Source organism: Python bivittatus, unplaced genomic scaffold, assembly GCF_059951505.1.
Source record: "Python bivittatus isolate LINGU-HERP-01145 unplaced genomic scaffold, Pbiv_v1 ctg000520_np1212, whole genome shotgun sequence".
Lineage (NCBI taxonomy): Eukaryota > Metazoa > Chordata > Lepidosauria > Squamata > Pythonidae > Python > Python bivittatus.
In genome coordinates, this window is record NW_028277080.1 from 2,195,177 (window position 1) to 2,221,482 (window position 26,306).

At 38.1% G+C, this 26,306-nt stretch overlaps 1 protein-coding gene across 3 annotated transcripts in view; it reads left to right on the top strand.

The window, feature by feature from the left end:
• The window catches only part of KPNA1 (karyopherin subunit alpha 1), a 65,037-nt gene that overhangs the window by 16,692 nt on the left and 22,039 nt on the right, over positions 1 to 26,306 (top strand). For 2 of the 3 annotated variants that reach the window (XM_088147501.1, XM_088147500.1), the window contains exons 2-8: positions 358 to 491; positions 4,276 to 4,383; positions 7,945 to 8,044; positions 17,290 to 17,384; positions 19,289 to 19,420; positions 23,226 to 23,314; positions 23,704 to 23,803. In XM_088147501.1, the coding sequence (XP_088003627.1) occupies positions 363 to 491; positions 4,276 to 4,383; positions 7,945 to 8,044; positions 17,290 to 17,384; positions 19,289 to 19,420; positions 23,226 to 23,314; positions 23,704 to 23,803 (753 nt within the window). In that variant the 5' untranslated portion in view covers positions 358 to 362. Of the gene's footprint in view, positions 1 to 114; positions 206 to 357; positions 492 to 4,275; positions 4,384 to 7,944; positions 8,045 to 17,289; positions 17,385 to 19,288; positions 19,421 to 23,225; positions 23,315 to 23,703; positions 23,804 to 26,306 lie in introns of those variants that run through there. The other variant, XM_088147502.1, reaches the window with a different exon arrangement.

Here is a 26,306-nt window from a genome sequence, read left to right on the forward strand (position 1 = left end):
ATTCGTTTTTCCAGGAAAATCTATTCTGATTGTGATCAAGTTGCATTTATTTTCAGGTCTGGCTTGTTTTTTCTCTCCTTTTTTTATTCTTGAGGTTAAGCTTAATTTGCTTGTTTCTTTTCTCTTATTAGGGTAAAATAGTTGCTCAAAAATACCTCTGGTGACAATTAGGGGAGAAGAGGCCAGTCTTGGGAGTAGGATGAAAGTAATTTATCAAACTTTTTCTTCTTAAACAAGATAATTCCTCCAAATCCTTTCCACTACTCATTTTAAATAATAAATTTAATAATTGAAGTAAAGACATGAAGTTACATGTCACTTGACACAGATTTCCTTTCTGATTACTTTATTGTTTAGAAATCATGACATCTTCAGGAAAAGAGAATTTTCGACTGAAGAGTTATAAAAACAAGTCTCTGAACCCTGATGAAATGCGTCGCCGTCGTGAGGAAGAGGGCCTTCAGTTGCGGAAGCAAAAACGAGAGGAGCAGGTAGAATGAAATTCTATGAACGCTGAAAATGGAAAAGACTGTATTCAAGTATATATGTAATTTAAAAATGTTTAAAGAAAGAACAAATGATCAAGGATAAGAAAAATAATAAAAGGAGCAAAAGAAAGGGGGAAAATGGAGCAAACAAAATATTCTTCCCAGAAAGACTTATGTTCAAAGATAATTAAGAGAAACTTTGTTAATATAGTTCAAAAATGAATAAAACTGTCCCTAATTGTAAGATTTTTTAATACTATGTTGCTTCATGTTTAATTTTTTAAGCCAATGGAATTTCCGAAAGTTCTACTTGGTTTAATGTAATTCTTAATTGATTGTAAAAAAGATATACAGGTAGTCCTCGCTTAACCACAATTGGGACCAGAAAACTGGTAGTTAAGTGGAGCAGTTGTTAAGTGAGTCACCACATGATCGGACCCGATTTTGCGACCATTTTACGATGGTCGTTAAGCAAATCACCATGGTTGTTAAGCGAATCACATGGTTGTTAAGCCAATTTATCTTCCCCATTGGACTTTTTTTGCCGGAATTCACTTAATGACCACATGATTTGCTTAACGACCACAGTGATTCGTTTAACAACCATCGTAAAAAGGTCACAAATCGCAATCACTTGCAACAATCATAACTGCAAGTACAGGTCATAAAGCCATTTTTTCCGAGGCCATCGTAACTTCAAACTGTCGTTAAACAAATGGTCGTTAAGCAAGGACTACCTGTACTTTCTGGTGGTGCATCTGGCAGCTAATAAAAAAAAAAAATTGTTTTGTATTTGTGTGTGATAACAGTTTACAAATCTTGGAAATTTAAACAATAAAATAACAGAATAATTTACCAAAAGTAGTATACTGGAGGAATTTACTGGCACTGGCTATATCTATGGATTTCCTGGATGAGGTACCAAATGACTAGAAGAAGCCAAATGTTGGCCAGAATTGAGGGAAAGAATGTTCCAGGAACTAAGCACCAGTCAGTCTGACTTTGATACCTAGGAAGATTCTAGTGCAGTTCATAGAGTGAAGGATCAGTAAACATTTGGAAAAAATCAGTGATTACTTGAAGTCAGCATGGATTTCCCAAGAATATATATTGTAAGACTCACTTGATTTCATTTTCAAGACCTAGGCATAGTCTTTCATGCCATGATCTCACAGAAAATGCATAGAGAATATATAGCACAAAAAGCCCAGAGAGCTGCTGCAGCATTGCAATCATTCTTTTATACTAAGAGGGCATTATTTATTCCTTGTACACTTCAAGTTGTTTTTGAACAGTTGTTCAGCTGTTTTTTGGTGCCCAGGTAGGCCTATACAATTCCTTTGTTCTTTTAGAAAGAGTTCAGATTAAATTTCTTAGGAACATCCCAAGCTCCTTGCTGTGTCTCAAATGCAATTCTTCTCCGTGAGGTTGGCCTCAGTAAAATTGAGACCAACACTTGCTTACACGTTTTTACATGCTGGGTTAAAATATACTCTGCCCCTTTAAGTCTGACACCCTGGATTCTTACTAATAATTTTGATTCATCCTGGAATTTGAGCATGCAATAGCAGTTTTGAGGCAATGGATTGAGGATATTGCTATCCAATTAAAGCTGGCATCTCTTCCCAAGGATATATTCTTGACTAGCTCCTTCATCCTGCTAAATATTTAAGCCAGTGTTGTCCAAACTTGGCCACTTTAAGATGGCTGGGGAATTCTGGGAGTTGAAGTCCACTCATCTTAAATTGGCCAAGTTTGGACAACACTGATTTAAGCCAAATCACAATCCCTTAGTATAAGAAGGAATTCTCCATAGCTCGATTCAGTGCCTATCCCACAGCAGGGATAGAAGGAAAATAAGAGGGCATCCTATTTTGGCTAAGGCTTTACCCATGTGATGAAGCGGTTAACAAAACTGTAAAATACAGTGGTACCTCGGTTCACGAACTTAATTCGTTCCACAACTCTGGTCGCAACCCGAATTGGTCGCGACCCGAATCAAATTTTCCCATAAGGTTCAATGTAAATATGGTTAATCCGTTCTGACCCCTCCGAATTTGGTCGCCAACCGATTTTGGTCGCGTCCCGAATCAAATTTTCCCATAAGGTTCAATGTAATTATGGTTAATCTGTTCTGAACCATATGTTTTTTTTTAAACCGCAAAAATATGAAACAAAATACAGTACGAAGAGAGAGAACGCTAACCTTGCTCGACGCGACTTCTGGCGTGGAGGACAGGAAGGCGGGTGGGGAGGCGGTTATTGCTTGGAGGGAGAGTCCCCCTCCCTACAGGAAGCCACGACCGCGTGTCACGGGAGGGAAAATGGCCGCGGATCCTGTTCATCACCTGATCCGGCGTTCGCGAACGGAAGCAAATTTTTGCGAACGGAGCTGTTCGTGACCCGAATTGGTCGTGAACAGAAGCATTCGTGACCCGAGGTACCACTGTACATTTGTTACATTGCCCGTTTTATGCTGGCACGCATTCATAGTTGATAACCCCCCATTTAAATAAATCTCCTGATTATTGTTACTGGTTCTATTTATGATTTTTACTTTCAAACACACATGATTCTGTTACTCTAAGTATAGCTAAAATTTATTATATGCAAAATGCACAGTCCAGTTAATGTTATTATTTTTACCTTCCCATATGCATGTAACCTGTTTACATTGCAGTACGTTTTATTATGTACTGCTCACTGAAAACAGTAAAAAAATTATCTTCTTCCCTACTACTTGGGAAATTAAATTACTTAAATGTGTTATAATGTATGCTTATGAAATAATATAGAAGAAGAAAACTGAGCTTTCGGACATGCTTTTGTTTTTCTTTGGCTTCAAATGCTGGATAAAGGAGCTCCGCTCATAATGTTCTATGTGAGATTTCTAAAATTGTTGTGCTACAGTAGGGCAAAACTCAGAACTCACTGAGTGCCCCATATTCTGTATGAAACAACCTCAAAATATTTTGAATGTTCTGCTACTGGAAACTATTGAAACTCAGAAAATCTCTATCGTTCCATTCCAAGGCCACAAAAGTAGGTGGGATGTCAGTTTATGCTTATTGCTACCTACTATCTCAGTTACAGAAAAAAATGTTGCATTCATTATTTTAAAATATGTGAAATAAATAGGAGCTTAATTAGGAGCTGTGAGCCCCTTTCAATACCAAGTCTGCAGCTCCCAAACTATATACACTAAGGGTGCCAGGAACTGAGGAAGTTTGAAAACTTCTGATCTAGTTGATAATCTTCTGGAAGGGCTAGTATTTCATGTTTTAAAGCTGCCGTAAAGGGAACTGGTTGATCCTGCTCCACTATACTATAAGTCCAACTTAAAGTGGACTAACAAAACTGAAATTCAAAGAACATTACTTTAGGTTGAAGGATATTAGTAGCCTTTAGTAATTCTGTTATGGATGTATCAGCAGAATATCCACAGTCTTCCAGCTAGGTACCTTTAAGGGTAGACATAACAGCTGCAAAGCCCCCCCCTCCCCCAGGTAGGCTTTTTAGAGTATATTGTACAATTTTTGTATTCTGCCTCAATTTATACTCTTTCCACAGTATATTTATATAGTTGATTGTATAGTCTCTATGTTCTCCAACAGTTATATTATTTCGTGTCCCTTCCATCAATTCTTTTTTTTTTTTTTCAGTCATCACTGAAGAGGTTATAAGGTCTAGGAATGTATGATTATTGTTTAATAAATTGTGAACATCAGTTTTATTCTCTAAATGGGGACATATTGTTAATTTTATTATCGTTGCGTTTCTTTTCTAGTTGTTTAAACGTAGAAATGTTGCCACAGCTGATGAAGAGACAGAGGAGGAAGTTATGTCAGATGGTGGTTTCCATGAAACTCAAATGAATAACATGGAAATGACATCTGTAAGTAATGTATCAACTTGGCAATTTCATTCAGTTTGCGCATGCATGTGCACAACACACACACACACACATATATAAATAAAAGGTGGGATAATAATAATAATGCCTATCCCAGGTCCTTGGGAAGGACTTAATAGGTGGATAAAAATGCCAAATCCAGTCTAAATATCTGGCTGGCTATACAACCAATCATCTGCTAATACATGAACATCCTCAAATTAAGTGTATTTGGTAAGCATGCTGCATTCTTGCCTTGGGGGAAAAAAACAGATAAGTAACAGTTGTGCTATGCGCTATAGATATATGTGCTTTTGTATTTTTAAGCCCCATTTTCAGTAGTTTCAAGCAGCTTGCAGATAAACAATTTAAAAAAGACCAGTTGAAAAAGTAAATTCTTATAGCTTTTTAAAAAGTCTAAATCTGGTTTGTTAAGTTTAAGATCATTACCTTGCAATTAAATGAACAAATATTTGGGCTATTTGGTTTTGATAGGTTTACAGGATATAATTGAAAAGAGGGATCATATTAAATATAATCTGCATTGCTATCTACCTTGTATGGCATATTTCACTTCCAGCACTTTCTTTTCCTGTTTTTTAATATTTTTAAAATGTAGAGAACAACTTGGAGGCAGAGAGTAGTTGCATGTACTTTTGAAAATGTATAAGGTGTTTATGTTGCATGGTCACATAGTCATTCTGTTCTATACAGGAGAAACAATCTCTCTGGAGAGCTCCAAGCTGCAGTCTCTGTGCAGGATATTCACAGTGCTAGGGGAAAAAATGTAGCCTGACAACCAGCATTTTCAAAGTGATACTTGATTTTTTAAAGGGAGAATTGAACTACTACTGAACTTCATTTTTGCTAGCTTTTATCCCATATCTGCTTTCAAACTCATATTGCTTCTAACAAAATCTATGGCAGAATTCTTTTACATCCCCAATCCAGAGGTATTAAATCATTCAAACTGAATAATTTAATCAAACTGAAAATGAAATAAATTGATTTTCCATTTAATTAATTCTTTGGGACTTAAGCATTCCTAAAAGATGCCTTGGACAAGAAGATATTTGCAGTGAAATTGCAAGTATAGGGGAAATTATAGGGAATATAAAGTTAGGATATAGGATAGATTTAATATTTGAATTTATTAAGATGTCTATTAAACTGCCATCTGACAAGATCCAGGAAATGTGCCTTCTCTGTCACAGCACCTGCCCTCTGTAACACCATGGGTTTAGCATTTCATTTAGTCCTTGAAAATCTGGGTGTTCCCTCAGGTATTGGGTCTGGAGTTTAGGTGAACCCATTGATATAATTTTGTGCTATTTATTGTTTGAGTTGGGTTTGTCCTTGGCCGCCATTATTTCCCTGTTAAGTGTTTTTGGTTTCGTTTGGTTTAATCCTATGTGTACCACAGAGAGTCACAATTATGAGATGGGCTATATAAATAATAAGTAAATATAAAATAGCCAAAGACTTAATGAACTAAGTTAGGAGAAACAATATGCTGTTTTGGGAGTAAATGCCCAGATGAATACTCTGAAATTATCAATACCAGCACTAGTTGCCATTATAGTTTCTTTCTGAAGGATTCTTTAGATGGTTAGTTACTTAGTAAGAAGTCTATGCTGAATCTCCATCACCATATTATGAGAACAGATGATGCCCTCTTAATGCTCAGTGGCTGGAAAAGGCAAACCTTGACACTATCCTGGTCCTTACTTTTCCAGGCAAACATTCTTTCAGATCTTATTTTTATCAGTAGAAACTTCCTCATAAAGCCAGCATTTCTTAACTTGCCTGTAATGCACAGATTCCTTTTGTAGAGCCTACATGTCATTCTCAAAGCTGATAGCCAAATCAGTTGAAACTGAGATCTGTTTTCTCTCAGGCTTTTGTCTCTGAAGGTCCTCAGCACAAAGCTGACAACCCTCCCAGTCTCCAAAAATCTGTGTCTTTCACAGGGACTTAGTCAATTTGAGACCAGATTTTCTTTCATTCTTAAAGTCAGTACTGCTTTTCACAGGTCTCAAGAGCTCATTCTCTCTACCCTTTGTCCCAGTCTCTCCCATCACTCAGATGGACTATACTGTAAATTGGATTTCTGCAGAGCATTAAACACCTGTATTAAAAAATGCTTCTTTCTTTTGGCTAGCTCCATTTTTTCACCTGGCCTTACATAGCCACTGATAGTCAGAAACTTCCTGAGCCCTCCCACTACAGTTCCCATTCTTTAGGATCACAGCTGTTTCGTTAGCATTCTCTGTTAATGCTCCTGCACTGGAGACAGTCAGTGCTGCCATTTGATATAGCCCTTTCATATTCAGTAACTTACAAATTAAATTGTCATGGCTTTGCAGAAGAAGCTTTTGAATGTTAAAGTTTGCCACAGGTCCTTCTTGTTTCATAGGTTAGTAGGGTGTTTCCGTCCTATAAGAAATAGTGTGAGCGTGTTCCATATTTGGATGACTTCAAACGCCAAAGGGGAAAGAGAACATTGGTCACCTGTACAAAGATTCTTTCTAGTTTGGCGTGAATGAAATATCAGAACATATTTCAGTTGAACTGACTTCCCTTGGTGTTTTAAGCAAGCTCATCTAAGGAACAGAAAGATTTTTTTTCCCCTCTTGCATAAACTACCTTAATAGAGGTTCTTCTACAGTCTTTTAGCTTGGTTATGATTAAGAACTGAAGTGAGGAGCCTGGCAGAGCTAGTATAACAGCACACTTTGGTTGTGTGGTTTTCTTGGCTTCCTAGGATGTCGTCTTTGCATCAAACCATAGAGAACTTTCACAGTAAGTGACCTCTTTTGTACAAGAGGCGGTTCCTTTTAGATAGTTCCTATCTGTCGTAACTATCTAAAAACAGTTTTTTCCTTAAACTGCTTAAAACCTTTAAAATGAATAGATGAATTCCTTGTTATTGGCTGCAGGTTCTAATGGAGACACTTCTATATGTGTGAAATAATATTTTAAATATACTGTACAATTCTTCATTTTTCAGTGAACTTGCCTTCAGCATCCTTTTCTCCTTTTTTTATAACTTTCTGGGATGTTGTCAGTACAAAATTAATAAAGCAATAATGATAATGTATGCCATTACTATATGCTTCTTCCAAGTATTTAGCCCTGTTTCATATTAATTTTGTTTCTGTTACAAGTGGTTATATTTCTTGAATTGAAATCTGGATATGGAAGGGAAAAAAGTATTCCGTCTTTGCAGTTATCCAAATCATAGCTCCCAGAGTTGCTTTTGAAAAGGGACTGTATATTTTGGAATTTTTATTTAATAACTAAATATGTTTTAAGATTGTAACTGTCAGAACCTCACAGGGCAGCACTACTATTTATTTTAATTTCTCCATTTGGATTTGGAACTGTTTTTGTTGAGTTCAGGGGTATTTTTGAAACTAGTAATTTTACTAAAAATTCATAAACTAAAATAATGCCTCCTAGTGTCCAATTTAATTTAATTACTTAAATGTTCTTAAATTTAAGAATTTTAATTTAATTTTGAAGCAATGCTTTTAGGTAATTTTTTTCCATTTGGAATTGTAGAATGCAGTGATTACTTCTGACATGACCGAGATGATCTTTTCCAATAGTCCCGAACAGCAGCTCTCAGCTACCCAAAAGTTCCGAAAACTTCTCTCAAAAGGTGAGTGCAAGAATACTAGAGAAAGTTGCTGCTCCTAGGCATGTCTTCTGGGTTTCCACCCAAGTTGTCCTTCTATTACTAACAGCTACTACACATTAATAGGATGCCAGGTATGGAGCCCAGGAATACCAATGCCCAGAGAAACCTCCCTGGATATTCATCAGACTCATTCCCATACAACTTCTTATATTTAAAAAAATGATTAAAAACGTAGGGTAGCTGGCATGGAGCAAATGCCTCCAACAATATAATTATTTTGGGGAATGCCTACAATCCCTAAGTTGTCCTAGAAAAATGAATAGTGAATGGCTGCTTCCCTGTACTGTTTTTGGAAATGTCCAGAAAACAGGCAAAGGTAAATAGAGGTTGTAGGTCATGTCCTGGTGGAGGGCGAGGGTTGGTAGATAGCATTCTGGTAAATCGATGCTGTGTAACTGGTAGAGCTATACAGTGATGTGGATTCAGAGGGCAAATTTTCTGGAGCATACACAGATATGCACAGTGTACCTGACTGAAATAACTTAAAGCAGATGCATCTTTTCCTGGTCTTTTGAGGCTGGTGCAGCTGATTGCAGTTGCCTTAGAGTCCTAGGAAAAAATACATTTGGTTAGAAGTTCCTAACAGGTGTTCTGCGTACATCCCAAAATATTTCGCCCTTCAGATCCAGATCACTGCATAGCTCTAGCAGCTCCTTATTCCACCCCGGGTTGACAGTGTGGGTATATATCCCCCGGTAATCATTTTGCAGCAGAACCCCAAAGAAGTTGTAGGCCTGTTATCGTGGTAGCAAGTTAAAAAGGGGAAAGAAATTTAGATCACAATTTGAAATAGTTCATCTTTTATATAACTTTTATGGATAAACATTTATACGTAGGCAGAAGCAGGTGGATGATAACCCTAAATAATATATTTTAATTTCCTGCTCCATTCATCATTCATTCATATACATGTATACTCCTCATACTTACGGCACTATACTTTTGGGTAGTCAGGTCATAGAAAGTGTGAAGTGGGAAAGAAGAGAATGAACTTGGACACAAGCTGTCCATAGAAGTGGGAGATGCAGATTTCTCTGCAGATGGAGTCTTCTCTGCTCTGCTCTTTTTCTACAAGGTTAGACTTTATATAGACCTCTAGCTTATCCAGTTTTGTAAAACAATGTATATCCAGGGATCCAGTGTTCCACAGTGGAGGAAGTTTTCCTTATCTGGGTTGCTCCTCTCACTTGCCCTAAGAGGAGGATCAAAACATACAGTGTCTCTGATGTGAGGAGGAAGCAGTCTTCCCCCTACTCCTCATCAGCAGCCTCCCTTCCATACTACCCCAGGAGCAATTCTTGGCTCAAGAGCAGAGTCAATAGATTCCACTTGTGCCACCTCTGCAGGTGAACTGAACTCCCTCAATCCCCATGAGGAGCTGAGAGACCATGGGGTAGAAAGGGACTAAGCCTAGAGACAACGAGCAGCCAATCCCCCACCTCCCACGACCAAGCGATCGGCGTTTCATCTGGACTTCTGCCATTGGATGCACCAGGTAACCTTGGCAGAGCTCTCCCCACCCAGCTCTCATGGCCCATCTCCCCTAAGGGTAAAGGAAACCACCCTTCTCCCTCATGGGGGACCTCCTCTCTATGTCACATGAGGCAGCCAATATCCTGAGGGAGAGAAAAGTTGCCGCCTTGATGGGCATAGATTGTATCTATTCCTTTCAAGTAAATATTCACCCAGTGGGGGAAGGGAAAGCACCTGTTCCTATTTATCTTTCATTTTACATCCTTCTATATTCTGAAGGAGTTTGTCCCAAAAACTGGAGGGGAGGGACTGCTTCCTTCCACGGTAGGAACATACAAAAGCTTTAGTCCTGTCTATCAGACTGAATGGGAGGAGCAACCCAGAGGAGGATTCCCCTCTACCCACTGAAAGAAAAGGACATTCATGATGATTGCAAGGTTCTGTTTGCTTCAAGTAGATTTCACACAGCATCTTTGCTGTTTTGGTTCTTGTTTCGTAGTTCACTTAACACTCAGAATGTCTTTTGTAGTTTTCCTACATCCTTTCTCATCATACACCCTTCTTCTCTAAAATATTTATGTAAACATTTCCTAAATTCTGTAACACAAGATCCAAATGCTAGTCCTGGTCTTTATTAATGCTTATAGGCGGTGTTTAATACCTGATCACTAGCATACTGAATACAATCAGTTGCTGCTGCTTAGTTCATCATAATTTTTTTTTAATATGTCCACAACCTGTCAAAGCCCCATCTCCCCAAAAGCAGCATCAGTGCCTACTTGGGATTGTTGTCAAGGCTGCTTTTGCTGTTTTTACTGAACTATCTGGCCAGGATGGAATTGAAAAATTCAAGGGGCTGTTCAGTCAGATTGGCCTAGAACAGGGGTGCACCACTCTTTTTTTCTGGTCCAAGGGCTGCAGTTTTTCTTTAAATAATATGCCAGAGGCATATATTCATGTACATTTAACTATAGTTAGTTAAATTAGAAATGGAAGGGGCCACTGAATCTTAAGCCCATGCTCTGTGCAAGTTCTAAATTAAAACATCCCCAACAGATGGCTGGTTAGTCTCCACTTGAACTTATTCAGCAATGGAGATTCCCTCCTTTCTTGGTAATTGATTTACCTGTTGAATTGCTGTTACTGTTAGGACATTTTTATAACTTAATTGGAATTTGCCTTTCTGCAACTTAAATCCATGGTTCTATTTATATTCTGGAATAACAGAGAACACCTTCTGTATTTGAACAAGGCTTTCCTATTCTCTTCTAAATATTCTCTCCTCAAAACTTGATTTTGCACAGTTCCTTCAATCTTTCTTCATAGAACTTAGCTTTTGGTCCTTTGATTATTCTCATCACTCTTCCCTGAACATGTTCCAGTTCCTCTGAATCCTTCTTAAAATGTAGGGCCCAGAATGAAACACAGCATTTGAAGTGGATAGACCAATGCAGAATGATTTAGAAACTGTAATTCTGTTGATTCAGTCTAAAGTTGTATTTGCCTTTTTTGCAGCCACATCATTATGTTGACTCAGGTTTGGTTTGCAATCAACTCAACAAAGATCTTATTATCAAATTTGGTATAATCCATCCTGTATTTGTGAATTTGACTTACGTTTCTTAAATGAAGAACATAGCATTTTCGTCCATTACATTTAATTCTGTTATTTTCAGCCCATTTCTCTAACCTAACGAGATTTTTTTAAAAAATGTATTTCTCTCTTCTAGTTAGGATGTTAATGGTCCAATCCAATTTTGGGCCATTTGAAGATTGAATAAGCATTACCATCCTAAATCAAGTAATTGATAAAAATAGTGAAAAGTACTACGCCCAAGACTGATTCTCTGTTCAATGCATCCATCCAGTTGATGAGAAGCTGTTACAGGGTAGTCTTTTCAAGCCATATATGTGTATTTTATTAACTCTCATGATGTTAAGCCCACACTGAACTGCTCTGCTGCTCAGAACATCATGGGGTTATCAGGTTTTTTTGGTTGATTGAGTGGCTGGTTGGTTTTTGCCTTCAAGTCAGTCTCAATTCTAGTGAATACATAATAAGTCAGTGCAGTTTTCTAGGCAACATTTTTTTAAATTGGGTTGCCATTTCCTTCTTCCTAGAGTTAAGAGAGATTGACTGGCCCAGAGTCACCTAGGTGCCTTGTATGCCTAAGGCAGAATTAGAATTCATGGTCTCCCAGCTTCCAGTCCAGCAACTTTAAGTACTAAACCAAACTGGCTGTCTACTTTGTGGAACACTTTGCTGAAAAAAGAATATAATACATCTACAGCATTCCAGCAATCTACTAAAACAGTTACCCAATTAAACAATGACTTATAATAATTACCACATTTTTTCCCCAAATACTTATAAATGGTCTCCTTGTGACATGCTTTGTAGTCTTCCCAGATATCAGTGTCAAACTGACTGGTCTGTATTCCCTTCTACATTCTCCCCTTCAAGAACTCTCTAAGATTTCTTAAAGATAAAAAGATTTGGCTAGATCATCAGCAAAGTTCCTTTCCTACTACAGTATGTAATTCATCTCATCCTAGGTATTCCTAATCATGATTCAATCCTGCCTATTCAAACACATATTTGGTGCTGGAGAAGACCAAGTAAAATAGAAATTGGGTAGCCCTGTCTTTTCTGCATTACCTTTCAAATTTTGCCAGTTAGTATTTTTTTTCTCTTTCTTTTGTATTGTATATATCTCAGTAAGATCTTTTTGTTATTCTTAGCATCTTTCACAAACTCTGAACTTTAGCTTTCCTGAAACCATCTCTCTATTCCTGGCACAACTTTATGTAGTCCCTTTGATGACCTTCCTTCTTTCCAACTTCCATACATGTTATTTTTTGTTTTCAGATTTTCACTACACTTTTTGATTGCCACATGAGCTGCTTTTTCTGTCCTACATTTATTATTCATTGGAATTGTTTGTGATTGTGCTTTTAGTATCTCCTTTTAAAGAAACTCCCGTGTATCTTAAGCTCCTTCTCCCATAAGCTTCTTCTACCACAGAATCCTCTTAATTTTATTAAAATCCACTTTTTGAGGTCCAAAGTATGTTTTTGACTACAGTCAACTTTAGTTTCCTTAAAATGAAGAACGCCATCATTACAGGTAGTCGCTGGGTTAAGAATGCCCAGGTTACAGACAACCCATTGTTAAGAGCAGAGCCTGTTGTAGCAGAATTTGAGTTAAATACACAATGGTTCAAATTCATTACACAATACTACTTATACAGTATTATACAATAATAATGTTCCGGCTTACATGCAGATTCAATTTAAGGACAGATCTTGGGAACGGAACTTGTTCTTTAACTGGGGACTACCTGTATATGATAATTCTCCCCCAGTGTTCTTGCTACTTCCACTTCCTTAATTGAGTCTTAATATTTTTGGTTAGAATCATGCTGAGGGTACTTGTATCTTCCTTCACACACTGAAGGAGTAATCTCACACAAGTCAAGAATTTGACTAGAACTATCCTTGGCAGAGTTTGTGTCCCAGTGGGTGATTTGGGTGATTAAGTCCCTCTCCCTCCCTTTTTAATATATCTGCAACTTGGTTTTGAAAACATTTTCCCCATCTTTTTCTTCTGGAGGCGGCAGTAATTGATACCAACAATAGTACTGTTTTTATTTGTTGCTCCACTTATTTTAAAACAGATGTTCTCTATACCACTGCTAGATTTGTTCACTTGAATTTCTGAGCAGATGTGGACTATTCTCCAGTCATGTATTTAATATTTTTTCCCTTTCTGTTTCCAAAGATGCTTAAGACAAATGGTACAGAAGTAAATTAGAAACAACACAATAAAATACTTAGACTTAAAATGCAAAATAAAATCATATTGAAAACATTTCAAAATGCAAAATAAAAAACATGTTTCTTAGCACCTTACTTTTCTATTTTAGAATGTAGGATCAAGTCACATTCCTGAAAAATTTGTTGAACAGTTAGTACAATCCAGGAGACAGTTCTCTCCTTCATGCCCAGCTGACAGCCCTCAATAAGGAGCGGTGTTTTCAGAAGGATCTTCTTGTAGATCTCAGTTCCCAAACAGGTTCATAACATGAGAGGCAGTCAGGCCCTTAGCTATGAATGGCGTTACATTTTTACCCCAATACCTTAAATTGAGTCTGGAAAGCAGTTAGCAAACATTTGTAGATATTTCAAGACAGGCATGATAAATAGTCACTGCTGACACACTGAATGTAACTGCAAAATATATCCCTTATATCTCTGCTGCTTCCTAAAAGATCCAGGAACAGCACATGATCAAAGAACATGTGCAGATTGCAAGACCTGCCTTTTTTTTTTAGAAGGGCATAATTACTTACAGAACAGATTGAACCTTAATTTCCAAGTTTGGTTTCTTACTGAGCAGTAGCATCTTTTCTGGATTTAATTTCAGCTCATTCCTTATACAGTCTGTACTGAACACGGACTATGCTCAAGGGTATCAACTGTTTCCTTGGAATTACTGCTGGAATCTGGATGATTTCATTGATTAATTTACTCATTTGGATAGATTTTAGCAACTATGCTGTTACAAGGGAGAGCAGAATAGCTGGTATATGGTGTATTCTTATACTGCAGTGGTGGACATCATTTGAAGAGCTGAACTCAGCCTCATTACCTTCTAAGTGGCTGCAGGAGTCTCTCTGGTAGTGCTGTTGACATTACCTTAAAAAACCATGGCCAAACATTTTCAGCATGTTCTTTGGCCTTTGGTGGAGATTTTAAAGGTGGGGATGAGAGCGGAAGTCTTCCTAAAAGCAGATTACTCCCATTCCCTTCCTGAAAACCTCACAAATAAGCTAAAACCATACATGTTTTGAAATTTGGTCCTTTTACCTCTGAATTTTAGTAGTGTGATGTGAGTGTTTGAGGGCCACTTGCAGGCTACGAGTTTGCCCACCCCACTTTAACTATCATCTGTGACTGGATAAGAGTTAACTTACTGAAGCTTAATGAACAAAGACAGAGGTGCTCCTGGTTTAAGGCTGAATCCAGAAAAACAAAGAGACTAAGATAAATTTAATCAGCATTTCCTGCCTTGATAGTCTATTAAATTCATCCTTAAGCCAGGACTATTTTTGTACAGTTATGGATAGCATGTCAGTTGTGTCCATTCCTGAACAGAAATGTGGATACTTTAGCTATATCAAATAGTTTGAACTAGTGTAACATACAAGGGCCCTGCTGAACTATATGGGGAAATTTCACCTTGTTTAAAATGCTTCAGTTAGGCTACTTTCTGCCCACCTTTTTCTTTCTTTCCCTCTGCTTCCCTTCACCTTTGCATTCTTCTAGTTGTGTCCTTACGCTGTGTGGTACCCTTAGTAGCATCTTCAGGCATTCTGCTATCCTTCCCTACTCTTTCTAGCTACTCTACCTGCTGACTGGCCAGTTCAAACCTCTTTTGCGTTTTTTCTGCTCATTGCTTTGTTCACTAAGCATGCTGTGCACCTTGTGTACCTGCTATCTTTTTATTTCTTCAAAACGTAGAGGCCAGACATTTTATGGGGAAATGGAAGTGGTGGCAACTGGAGGTTAACAATGTCTATCTTAAAGGACTGAGTTCCTTGGTGAGCGTCCACTGCTCCCAATACTAAACAGTTTGGAATAAGGTCAAATAAGATATTATAATGTCAAAGGTTAATATTTTCCAATATTTACACAAGCAAGCTTAAGAGGATGACAGTGGAGATCTAACTTGAAAAGGCCATGTGACCATGATGAGAATAACCTTTAACATGAATCTGCCTGAGTTTTAAGAGCATGAGAGACATTTTTCTCCTTCCCAACAATGTCTGAAGTATGCCTCTAAGGAATCTGAGAAGGATTTTTCAGTGAACTTGCTTCCTTTAAGCAGGACATTTACAATCCTTCCTGGGTTTTTCTGTTGAACACATGTAATGCGTGCTGCTGCTGCTGTTATTTTTAACCAGTGGTTACATCAATCCAGTTTTTACCAATTTCTTGTATGTACTTTTAATATTTTATAGGATTTTGTAATATTTTATTTTATTATCTATTTTATATTTGGCCTCACTGAGTGGAAAGGCAAGAATAGATATAAATAATAGCAACCGCAGGTTATTTATAAAAATTACACACACCTGCAGTACGCAGAGATGAAGTTAAAAGAACTCCATTTTCATCCTCTTAAATTTGCTTGTTTATAACAGTGGGAAAACAGTAGCCTTTAACATGGTATTATCTTATTTGATAGACAAGGCATATTCCATTTTTCATCTAAAGTACTTTCTATTCCTGCCTCATCTGCCGTTTTTTGGAGGCTTTCTAGAAGGTGAGTTAGCCATAGATTTAGCCTCCATGTCTGGGTATTTTGTAACTAACTGTAGGCAAACCCTACTGTTGTCATACATAGACCATGATGATGTGATACTACTAATAACTAGACTTATTTGTGGTGGTTGCTAACAGAATTAGGAAAATCCTGCTAGATTTAGAAGCAGCAGATTGAAATAAAGATGAAAATATTTGGCACAAGCTCAGATGGATTATTGGTAGTTACAATGAGGTACAATGAAAGCTAACCAGTAACATTACAGTGAAGAAAACTTTTATGATTAGGAAAGTGCCTTGCAGATCGGGGCCCAGGAATGAAACCTCTAGATCCCTATGTGCTTCCCACCAAAAAGGATTGCTGAATTTCAGCTGGATACCTTCTGTCTCAGTGTTTGCGGTACATAGCAAAAAGCTTTTTGTTGCTTTCTCTCATAGAAGTAGAAATTGGGGAAGTGTTTTCCTCCTACAGCCACCTGTTCTATCCTTCCCATGTGCCGCTTTTTTTAAAAAAGTATTTTTCTTCCTCCTCTCTCACTGTGGAAGGCAGAGAATTGGGAAGGAAGACCATTGAGAAGAAGGATGAGGACTAGTTTTCCATTCTCCTTACAAACTACTCCAGTTGCAGATTCCTAGTTTTGGGGCAGGTGCTTGCATGAAAGAAAATAAAAATAAGGTTTATTTAGGAAATAGTGATAAAAAGGCTGAGTCACTCATGTCTGTTTACAGTTTAGTCTGTAGTGTACTTTTCTGTATTGTGGAGAAAGAGCGGGTCAGGTGAGAACAGGCCAGAGATGGAGAAGAAAGAAAACTGAACTGAGAGAGAAAAGAAGGGAAGAAAGTCTGGAGAATTTCAGTCTACCCATGTTACCTAGAGACATGCAAAGTAAGTCTTTTAGACAAGGGGAGGAAATAAAGGACAGAGTCCCTCTGCTAACCACCTCTGCATCTGTTGCCCTAGTATCAGTTGGTTTATAGATGCAGAAAGCCAGTTGATGAAAAGTTGAAATCCAAAAAGTGATATGTGCATATGTATGTGTGTACATGAGAGAGAGAAAGATGTATAATGAGTATACGTTTAAAACCTTTAACATGAATCTATTTATGCACTTTATACTAAATTGTATCTTTTATAATTAAAATCAGTTAAAATAAAAGATGGAGGGGAGAGAAACTGTATTAAACTACATTTAATTAATAATTGCCTTAATTTTTACATCTCCCTGCTCCCTTTTGGGGAAAATAGCACATGTTTCAAAATGTGATTCAGACCATATCTTAAAAAATGGCTTTGCATTTATGATATAGACCATACTATATCTATCTGCCCAAATGTTAAATTGCTTCATATTTAAAGGGTAACAGCATTATTTTAATATATTTGTATTTTGTACCTTCTCAAACAGAACCAAATCCTCCTATAGATGAAGTTATCAGCACACCAGGAGTTGTTGCCAGGTTTGTGGAGTTCCTCAAACGGAAAGAAAACTGCACATTACAGGTGTGTTGTGTGTGTGTGTGTTCTTCAGTTTATAAAATGTATATTTGTACATAATTTAAAAAAAACTCACTGAAGTCAAAGTACTGTATGATAACTCAGAAGCTTTGACCATGGAGAACTTAGCAGGATCACTTTAAATTTTTATTTTTACAAAGGACATTTTCTCAGTTTACTTACACTCAGTTAAGATTGGGAAGAGAGGCTTGCTGTGAGTGCTACTTTTTATTCCTTATTTCTTGGCTGACAAGTTGTTTACCCCCAAAATGAATGCATAAATAACTAAATAGATAGGTAAACTCATCTTAAACAGTAAATTTTAATGACACGTCTCTTGATGTGATGTCACAGCATCATTCCTTGTACTAGGGGGATGCTTGTATGCCAAGTCCCTTGAGCTTAAATTAAGATGGAAGACAGAATTCATCAAGGCATTTTCTCACTATTCAATTCCTCTAATGCTCCCAAGGATATTAAAAACTAATTTATCTTTCTTATACTACTCTTAGGACTCCATATATAAATTTGAAAATAAAATAAATAAATAGATATTTTAGACTCATACTATTTCTTAACCTGTTACCTCAGTGTATTTACTGGGGAATTGATCTAATAGATCTCAGTAACGCTACTGCGTAAACATACCTACCAGAAGGCTACAAAAGTGGGAAGTGTGAATTTGTCACAGCTCACATTGCATTGTTTGGTAGAGTTCTTTACACAAATCTGTACAAAGCTCGAACTGATACAAGTTTCAGGCAGTTTGGTCCATGAGCCTTGTAATGCCGTTCAGGTGGCAGACTAAGGGCTGCTTTTCCCCTTCTCTGAGGCTTTCCCTATTATTAACACTCTCTGTCTTTCTCTCTAAAGGGATGCAAGCCCAGACTCAAATATTTTTAGTGTCTATAATTGGGGCTATGAAAATAAAGGCAGGCAGTTCTGGAAATTTTAATGGCATTTCCCCCCTTTCTAATTACTTATTTATGCTTATTTAAAATTACGTATTTATGTTTATTTAAAATGGTGGGCTTTAAGTGGTTGAATCTTTTTCTTTCTCTTCCTTTTCTTTGTTTTCCCCATATTACCACTTTGTGCATGTGTCTTAAACTACAGTTTGTGCTGTGGGTTGATTATAAAAAACATAAGGTGAGTTTAATGATACTGAAGGTAGATGATACAAATTGTGCATGCCATTCTTGCGATGCTTCGGAAGACCTCAGAAGCTTTCCAAAGCATTATGAGAATGACGTGAGCAGCCTTGGGAAGAAGGCCTGGCGCAGCCAGCAGCTGCCTCACATAGGGCCAGATTGGGCACGCCTCATCAGCAGCAGGAGGAAGAGAGCAAAGGTCAGCTGGGCTGGCAGGCCTGCAGAGTGCAGGGTGGCAGGGGCAGCTGGGGCTTGGTTGGCTGCGGTGTGGGTCTTGAAGCAGACTTCTCACTGGTGGCAGCAGCCCTGGGACTGAAGTAGAGCCCTGGGGGGTTGGGGTGGCCAGCAGAGACTGGTGAAGACCCTGGGCCTCTATTTCAGCCCAGTGCTGTTGCCACCACCAAGGAATGCTGCTGTGTAGGGTGGCCAAAGGGGCAGAGATGGGGGGAGGTAAGCGGGTGGGAGGAGTTGAAGCAACTCTGCAGTCATAAATGTGGGCAGGCTGCCAGGTGCCCGAATTTTAATCACATGACCGTGGGGGCACTGCCATGGCTATAACTTTGGGGACCAGGTGTAACTACCATTCATTCAGTGCCACTATAACTTCAAATTAATTAAGTGAGGTCAAATTAATTGAGGTCACTAAGTGAGGACTACCTGTAATGTGATTACTAGATATGCATCCTTGTGTTTCTTGTTAGTAGAAACTAATGGAGTTTAAGTATCAGCTGCTGAAACTTTCTTTATCTCCTGATCCAGTTTGAAGCCGCCTGGGTTCTGACTAACATTGCCTCTGGAAATTCCCTTCAAACTCGGATTGTGATCCAAGCAGGAGCTGTTCCTATTTTCATAGAACTACTCAGCTCAGAATTTGAAGATGTACAGGAACAGGTTAGATTCTCAAAAAATAAAATGGGGGAAGGAGAAATGAAATAGTATTATATAGCATATCATTTTAAGTTAATTTTATTCATGTAGAATGGCCTTATTTAAATCAAGAAATTATAATTTATAGATAATTACAGCATTTGGATGATATAAAAAATAATTCCAAAAATCACAATGCAAACAAGGCAGCTTCTCTTTTTTAATCCTTCTGTGATCCCATGAGGTTTTTTTCCCCCCCAATGTAGATTTATTCTTGTTTGGTAATCATAAGTTTAAAATGAGTTGTTGATATTCTGATTCTGTTTCACTTATATAACAAAATAACACTGTTTGGAAACTGATGATAGCTAATAACCTGACATCTGCTATGCTGCAGTAAGTATTTCACTCTGAAATTGCCTTATGTCGGAACAAGAACAGAAGTGTGGGAGGATCAGTTTACCAAATTCTTTCTCCATGTTCTCAGCCCTCAAAGTCTACTCCTTCTACTTATTAGTTTTTCTCTTTCTGCTCCAGAATCTCACCTCCCCTCACTCCTTGCCTGTGTATGCATAAACCAATCTCTCCAGTTCACACACCTCATGCTTCCTTCCTCCCCGGATGCCTTATCTGTCTTGTTACTTTCTGCACACACACACACACACACACACACACACACACACCACCACAAAGCTCAATCTTTCCACTTTTCCCTCTTCTGTAACAGGTTGTCTTCAACCTTTTCCAGCCTATTTCTATTTTCATGCTTTCCTCTACCACTACATTTGGTCACCCTGTCTTTCAGATCACTCCTAGTTACCTTGTTGCCCTCCCCAAGCCTCTTCCTTACCAAGTGGATAGAATTCATCCTTTCCTTTTTCATTTTATGGGACTGAAAGCTGTTCAGCCGTCTATCCTCCTTACTACCCAATCTTGTTGAAAGACATAAGTACTGCACTTTGAAACTCCTCTGCATATCCAGAAAAGTAAATTTAAAAAATAAAATAAATCACTCATATTATCATAGTGTTTCATGGGTGCAAAGGGATGTATACATTGGCACAGTAGTGTCTGCATGTACAGATCTCTGAAGAGCAGGTTTGAGAGTAAACATTAGAAGACTTAGAGTTCTGCTTCAAGAAACTCTTCTTGACTCCTGTTCCTCTAAACCAAGGTAGGCAACATTTTTGACATGGAGAATGGTTTCTGTGTGTCATACAATTCAAATGGACATATGCAAGTTCACACTTCCATACACAGACCGTCTTGCCTCCAGCCCATTCATCATTTCCAATTGAAATAGGTGGAAGGGGAAGTTAAAGCCTGCCCCTTTTCACTTGCTATCTCCCTTTTCCCTCAACTTCCTAATGTTGCAACTGCTTTTGGGTTTTCTGAAAGGTCTTATTCCTGCAAGGCCTGGTGATCGTAAAATATTCTCAGTGTAGAAGCTGGAATGTCTAATGCTTATAGCATTTTGCAACAGGAACTTGGTTTGCTTCTGCAAAGAATCAGAATCTTAATTGCAGTCAGTGACCAGTCTATAAAACATTTGGATACGTAAAATTGATATTAATTAACTAGTTAAGCTACAGATTTGTTGGTCAAACTGCTGTGCATCTTACATATTACATGACAGAATTTGGCCATATTTAAGGAAGTAGAATCAATGGAAACTGGGGTAAGAGGTTTAAACAGAACTGATCAGATTGTCCAGGATATTTAATTAGGTGTGGAATTAGCAGTTCACAGCAAGTGTTGGCATAAAATGGACAGTACACTAAGGCATGTTTGGAGGTTTCTATGGCTCATTCACCACACAGGCAGAGTCTAGATTTAAATGGAATCCCTTTATAACTCTCCTCTACATTTGCTGATGGAAGTGAGTTGAACCATGTTAAGGTTAGGCTTCCTTAGTTTAGAAACTGTGATTTGGTTTAAATATTTAACAGGTGTGTAAGGAATGTGAGGGCTGCTTAAAAATATGTCTTTGGGGAGAGACATCAAATCCGTTTGAATATTGATGTCCTTAGGATGCTGCTTAATTGCCTCTACTGTATGTTTTTGCCCCAGCATGTGCACTTGGGTTAAGAAAAAACCCAAAGGTTCCAGTATTTTATATATTGCCATAGCCCAGGAGGAGACAAAATTGTCAGAAAGATCCTGAGGAGTTAGACCTGCTGGGGAAAAGAGCAGTTTAGTCCAATATGTAAAAATATGTATCCAGGCACTAGATTCAGTCTTACTAATGCCAGCCTCAAGACATTGAATTTGAATCAAATCAGTCAATTTGAATTGAATTAAGAATTGCACTTGAGACGCAACACAGAACTTGGCCTAAGATCCTGAGAAATGTTGCTGGCCTGCCCACTTTGTCTTGGGAGACTCCTGAGGGCATTTTATTTGTCTAGCTGCCAGCAAGGGAGAAAAGCTGTTCTCCTTAAAGACTCCAAGTAGGTATAATATGAAACCTCCTTAAATAGTCCTTCATTGTCAGCATCATTAGTAGAATAATTGTATATTTGAAAGTAAGAACCACTCTTGTGTACCTGGCATGAACCTGATGAACTCTTGTGTACCTGGCAGGTTCAGTCCTGATAAGATCACTGTGAGAAACTTGACAATGCATCAACTGTGTGAGTGAGTGAATAATAGCCCTTCTAGAATGCCATCTGCCATAATTGGTATTACTGTCCTCAGCAGCATTATCCTGTCTCCCTGAAGAATTTGTCCATTGCCATCTTTAGGTTTGGGTGGGAGGGTTGGGTCTGGGGGTTTATAATAAGAATTCCTCCAAAAGGTTACACTGCCCCCCTCCCCGTGATGGTCTGTGGGACCTTCTCCCCATTGGTGTTAATATTAAACAGTTTGTCATCAGGGAATCTGCCTGATGACTTAAACATAAATTGTTCTATCAAGGATTTTAAACTGTCAATTTTGTTATTAGCTATTAGAAGCTGATCATAAATAGATATTACAATTTGTGCGGACAAGGAGGCAGTTTTTGGCACCAGTTCCATATCTGATGTTTGTGATCAGAATTCATTTTCTGGCTCTAGCTGGGACAGAGTTCTCAGCTCCTCACTCTCTCTTTCCAGCAGCGTATTGTTGTTTGAAGGGCAAACAGATGGTTCGCCTGGTGGGTTGTTGCATCGTAGAAGCCTCTTGATTGTTGGCTGGCCAGAAGGTTGACTGTTCTTGGATGTCTCATGGCTTGTACCCCAATACTTCTGTGTTTCGGTTTTGCTTGAGAATATAGATTTAGTTTTCATTGCTGTTACTGGCACTTCCCGGCTGGTTTTGTTGTTTACTTAGCAGCAGCAAGCAGCTGTCACTTCTGATCTCCTTAATAGCACGCACACAATTAGATAACAGTGCCAGCAAAATTGATTAAAGTAGAGCTCAATACCAATACATGAAGATAAAGGGAGAAAAAGAGGATTATGATTATATATAAATATTAAAAATATAGTAGGGGGATGTAAGAATAAAAGGTAAAGGATTAACAGTTGGGGAGTTTTAAGTTCAGAGCTACTCACCCAGTAGCCGTTCAGCCTTTTCTGTTCAAAAGCCAGAAATGATTTTCCCCAAAATAGAAAATTGTCTTTATATTGTTATTTTATCTTATTAGATTGCTATGTTGTGTCTTGTTTTACAGTGACTTTACGATTTATTGTTGTTTTAATTATATTATTTTACTACTAGCTGGTCTGGAACTATAGTCTTTAAATCTTCTTAGATACCTAATATAATATTACAAAAGCTTTCATTCTGGAATACAGGACACTGGAGATTAAACATATTTAATTCTGACCTTTTTCTTCTTTCTCAGGCTGTTTGGGCTCTTGGTAATATTGCAGGTGATAGTACCATGTGTAGAGACTATGTACTTGACTGCAACATCTTGCCCCCTCTATTACAGTAAGTGATACAAATGGTACTCAGATTTATTAGCAAGGGTGATATAATCTTTGTGAAAAGTCACTATTTACCAGCAAAGTGCAACAGAATAATGAATTCCAGCTTATGAACTGACAGACCTTCCTACAACCTGAAAGCAAATAATCTGGATCTGGTCTGTGCTTGGATGGAATACCATATGGAAATCTGACTTATACCACCTTCACTTCCTTGATGGAAGAAAGGTGAAATAAAACTGTACTAAAGATAAAACAAGGAAGTGTTTCATAATTTGGCATTTCTCATTAACAGTAATAAGCCACTTAGAGTTGGTTCATAAGTAGAGCCTCTCATAAGCCTGAGTAATAAATAACTAGATGGTATTGCAAAACTCTTATTTCTATTTTCAGATTGCTTTCCAAACAGAATCGTCTTACCATGACTCGGAATGCTGTATGGGCACTATCTAATCTTTGCAGAGGGAAGAATCCTCCTCCAGATTTTGTTAAGGTACAAAATAAAACTCAAGAGGAGTTAATAAAAAAAGAAGAAGCCCTGTTTCCTAGGTTATGAGATTTGCATCACCCTTTTAGTGAACAGGCTGCTTAAACATTTATAGGAGTCTGAGAATAATAAACTATTTGCAGAAAAAGGTTGTTCGCAATAGGTTTATTTTCTCAGAATGCTTTGAAGGCGAATCATTCTCAGCTCTACCAATTATTCCAGTTTTTCTGTAAGCTATAAGTAGTTTTGCTGGAATATTTTTTTCTGAATAGCATCAGCTCCTGCACAGAGAAGAGGTGGCTAATTTCTCATTTTTAATAATAGAAGGGGACAAAGCACCTTAAGTACAATAATTGAGAAACAAAAGGAAGAAAGTTTTTTTACAAACTTATTCAAAACCATTGATTTTTTCAGAGTGAAAAACAAGAGATCTACATGGAAGAGGAAGACAGGGCTCCAAACTCTGTAGAAGTATATCATAGGAGGTAAAACATAGCTCCTATGGTTAAGTAAAAAAATTCCTAAAGAAGAAGTAAGCCGAACTTGCCAACAACACCTAATTTATTTTTGGTTTATTGCACAGGGGGCCAGTTTTGTGACTCTCTGCCTTTTGGGCATAAGTCATAGGTTTGTGGTTGGTGCAGTGAGCTCCTGTGCTCAAGGAACAAGTCCATTCTCTTGCATCCCAGATAGCTGAGCTAGAGAGTCTTAGAGAGGTGGAGAGATATGGACGGTAGATAATTTGGGATATATTTATTTCAGTCCCCAAGAAAATAGCTCTCTTACTATCAAGGAGAATCAGGATCTTGGGGAAGGACATAATTTCAAAGACAGATGTTCCCATAGGAGAGTCCTAATCCTTGGATGATGAATGCACATTCTTTCATATCAAGGATACTCCTCCATGGAGTGGAAGGCTTTTGGTTGTAGATGATTTGATGATGAGATGGTTTTGTGATGGGCATACATCATATGATAACTTGCCTAGCTGGTGAAAATATTACAGATAAGCTACTGTATAGCGCTGCGGGGGAGGGGAAAACCATTGTGGGAATACTGTAAAGGTAATATATCTTGATTTCATCAGCAAAACATTTGAGAGTGTCAAGAGGAACATGGCTGAAGGTGACCCCATCAATTGCATACTTGGACTTTCAAAAACTATTTGACAGAATTCCTCATCAAAGGTTTTTGAGTAAATGTAATGGTCATGGGATAAGAGGAACTGTCTTTTTATGAATAACTAACTAGCTAAAAAACAAAGAATAGGAGTAAATGACAGGAATTAATATCTTAGAACCAGTATTTTTTTTAACTTATTTATAAGTGAGCTTTACTAAGTGGTAAACAATGTTGGCCAAGTTTGCAGAGGTATTCCGGTTGATAAAAACTCCAAGTGACTCTGAAGAACTCTTTAGGACAGGTGAATGGTGCAGTTCAATTTAAGTGTAAAGTAATGCACACTGGCATTACTGGCAAAAAACTGACTTCATATATAAACCAATGGGGTCTGAGACTGAAGTCATGAACCAGAAAAAAAATTCTTGTAGTGGAATGAAGCTCAGTGAAGAAGTGCACAGCACCTATGAAAAAGATCAGTTTCCACACTGGGGATCATTAAGAAACGGATTGAAACTTCTCATTAAGAAAGGGATTGAAATATTGTAAGCCCCTGTACAAATATGTTCTACATCTCCCTCTGAACTATTGTGTATAGTTCTGATCTGAAGAGGTAAAAGAAATTTTTATTGATTCCCCCTTCCTCTTAGGAACTGTGCCCAAGATAATTGGAAGGGAAAGAGGATAAATCTGTATGATTTGTATGTTGAAACAAGGTGCAAAGAGTGTCGGAAGTATGAAGTGTTTATACAGATTGCAAAGAATGTAGGGTTTATTTGTGTGAGGAGGACTTAGGGCATGTTTGGTGAGACTACTTTGGTCTTATACATATGGGTGGAACAAATAAGAGATACAGTGGTACCTCTAGTTACGAACTTAATCCGTTCCGTGACTCTGGTTGCAACTCGAGTTGGTCTCAAGTCGAGGTAACGTTTCCCATAAGGTTCAGTGTAAATCCGGTTAATCCGTTCCGCCCTCCGAATTTGGTCGCACCACAAGGCAAATTCCCCATAAGGTTCAATGTAAATACGGCTAATCCGCCCTCCGAATTTGGTCGTACCCCGAGGTAAATTTCCCCCTTAAGGTTCAATGTAAATACGGCTAAACAGTTCTGAAACATATGCATTTTATTTTTAAACCTCAAAAACCTTCCAAACGCCACAAAAACCTTCCAAACGCCACAAAACACACAAGCCTCACCGAACGTCTCCTTGCTACCGCGATCTCGCCCACAGGAAGCCGCGACCGCAGGGCAGCAGGGAAAATGGCCGCGGATCCGGTTTGTAAGTAGAGGCGAGTTCGTAAGTAGAGGTAAATTTTTGGGGCTGGAGCTGGTCGTATCTCGAAAAATTCGTAAGTAGGGGTGTTTGTAAGTAGAGGTACCACTGTA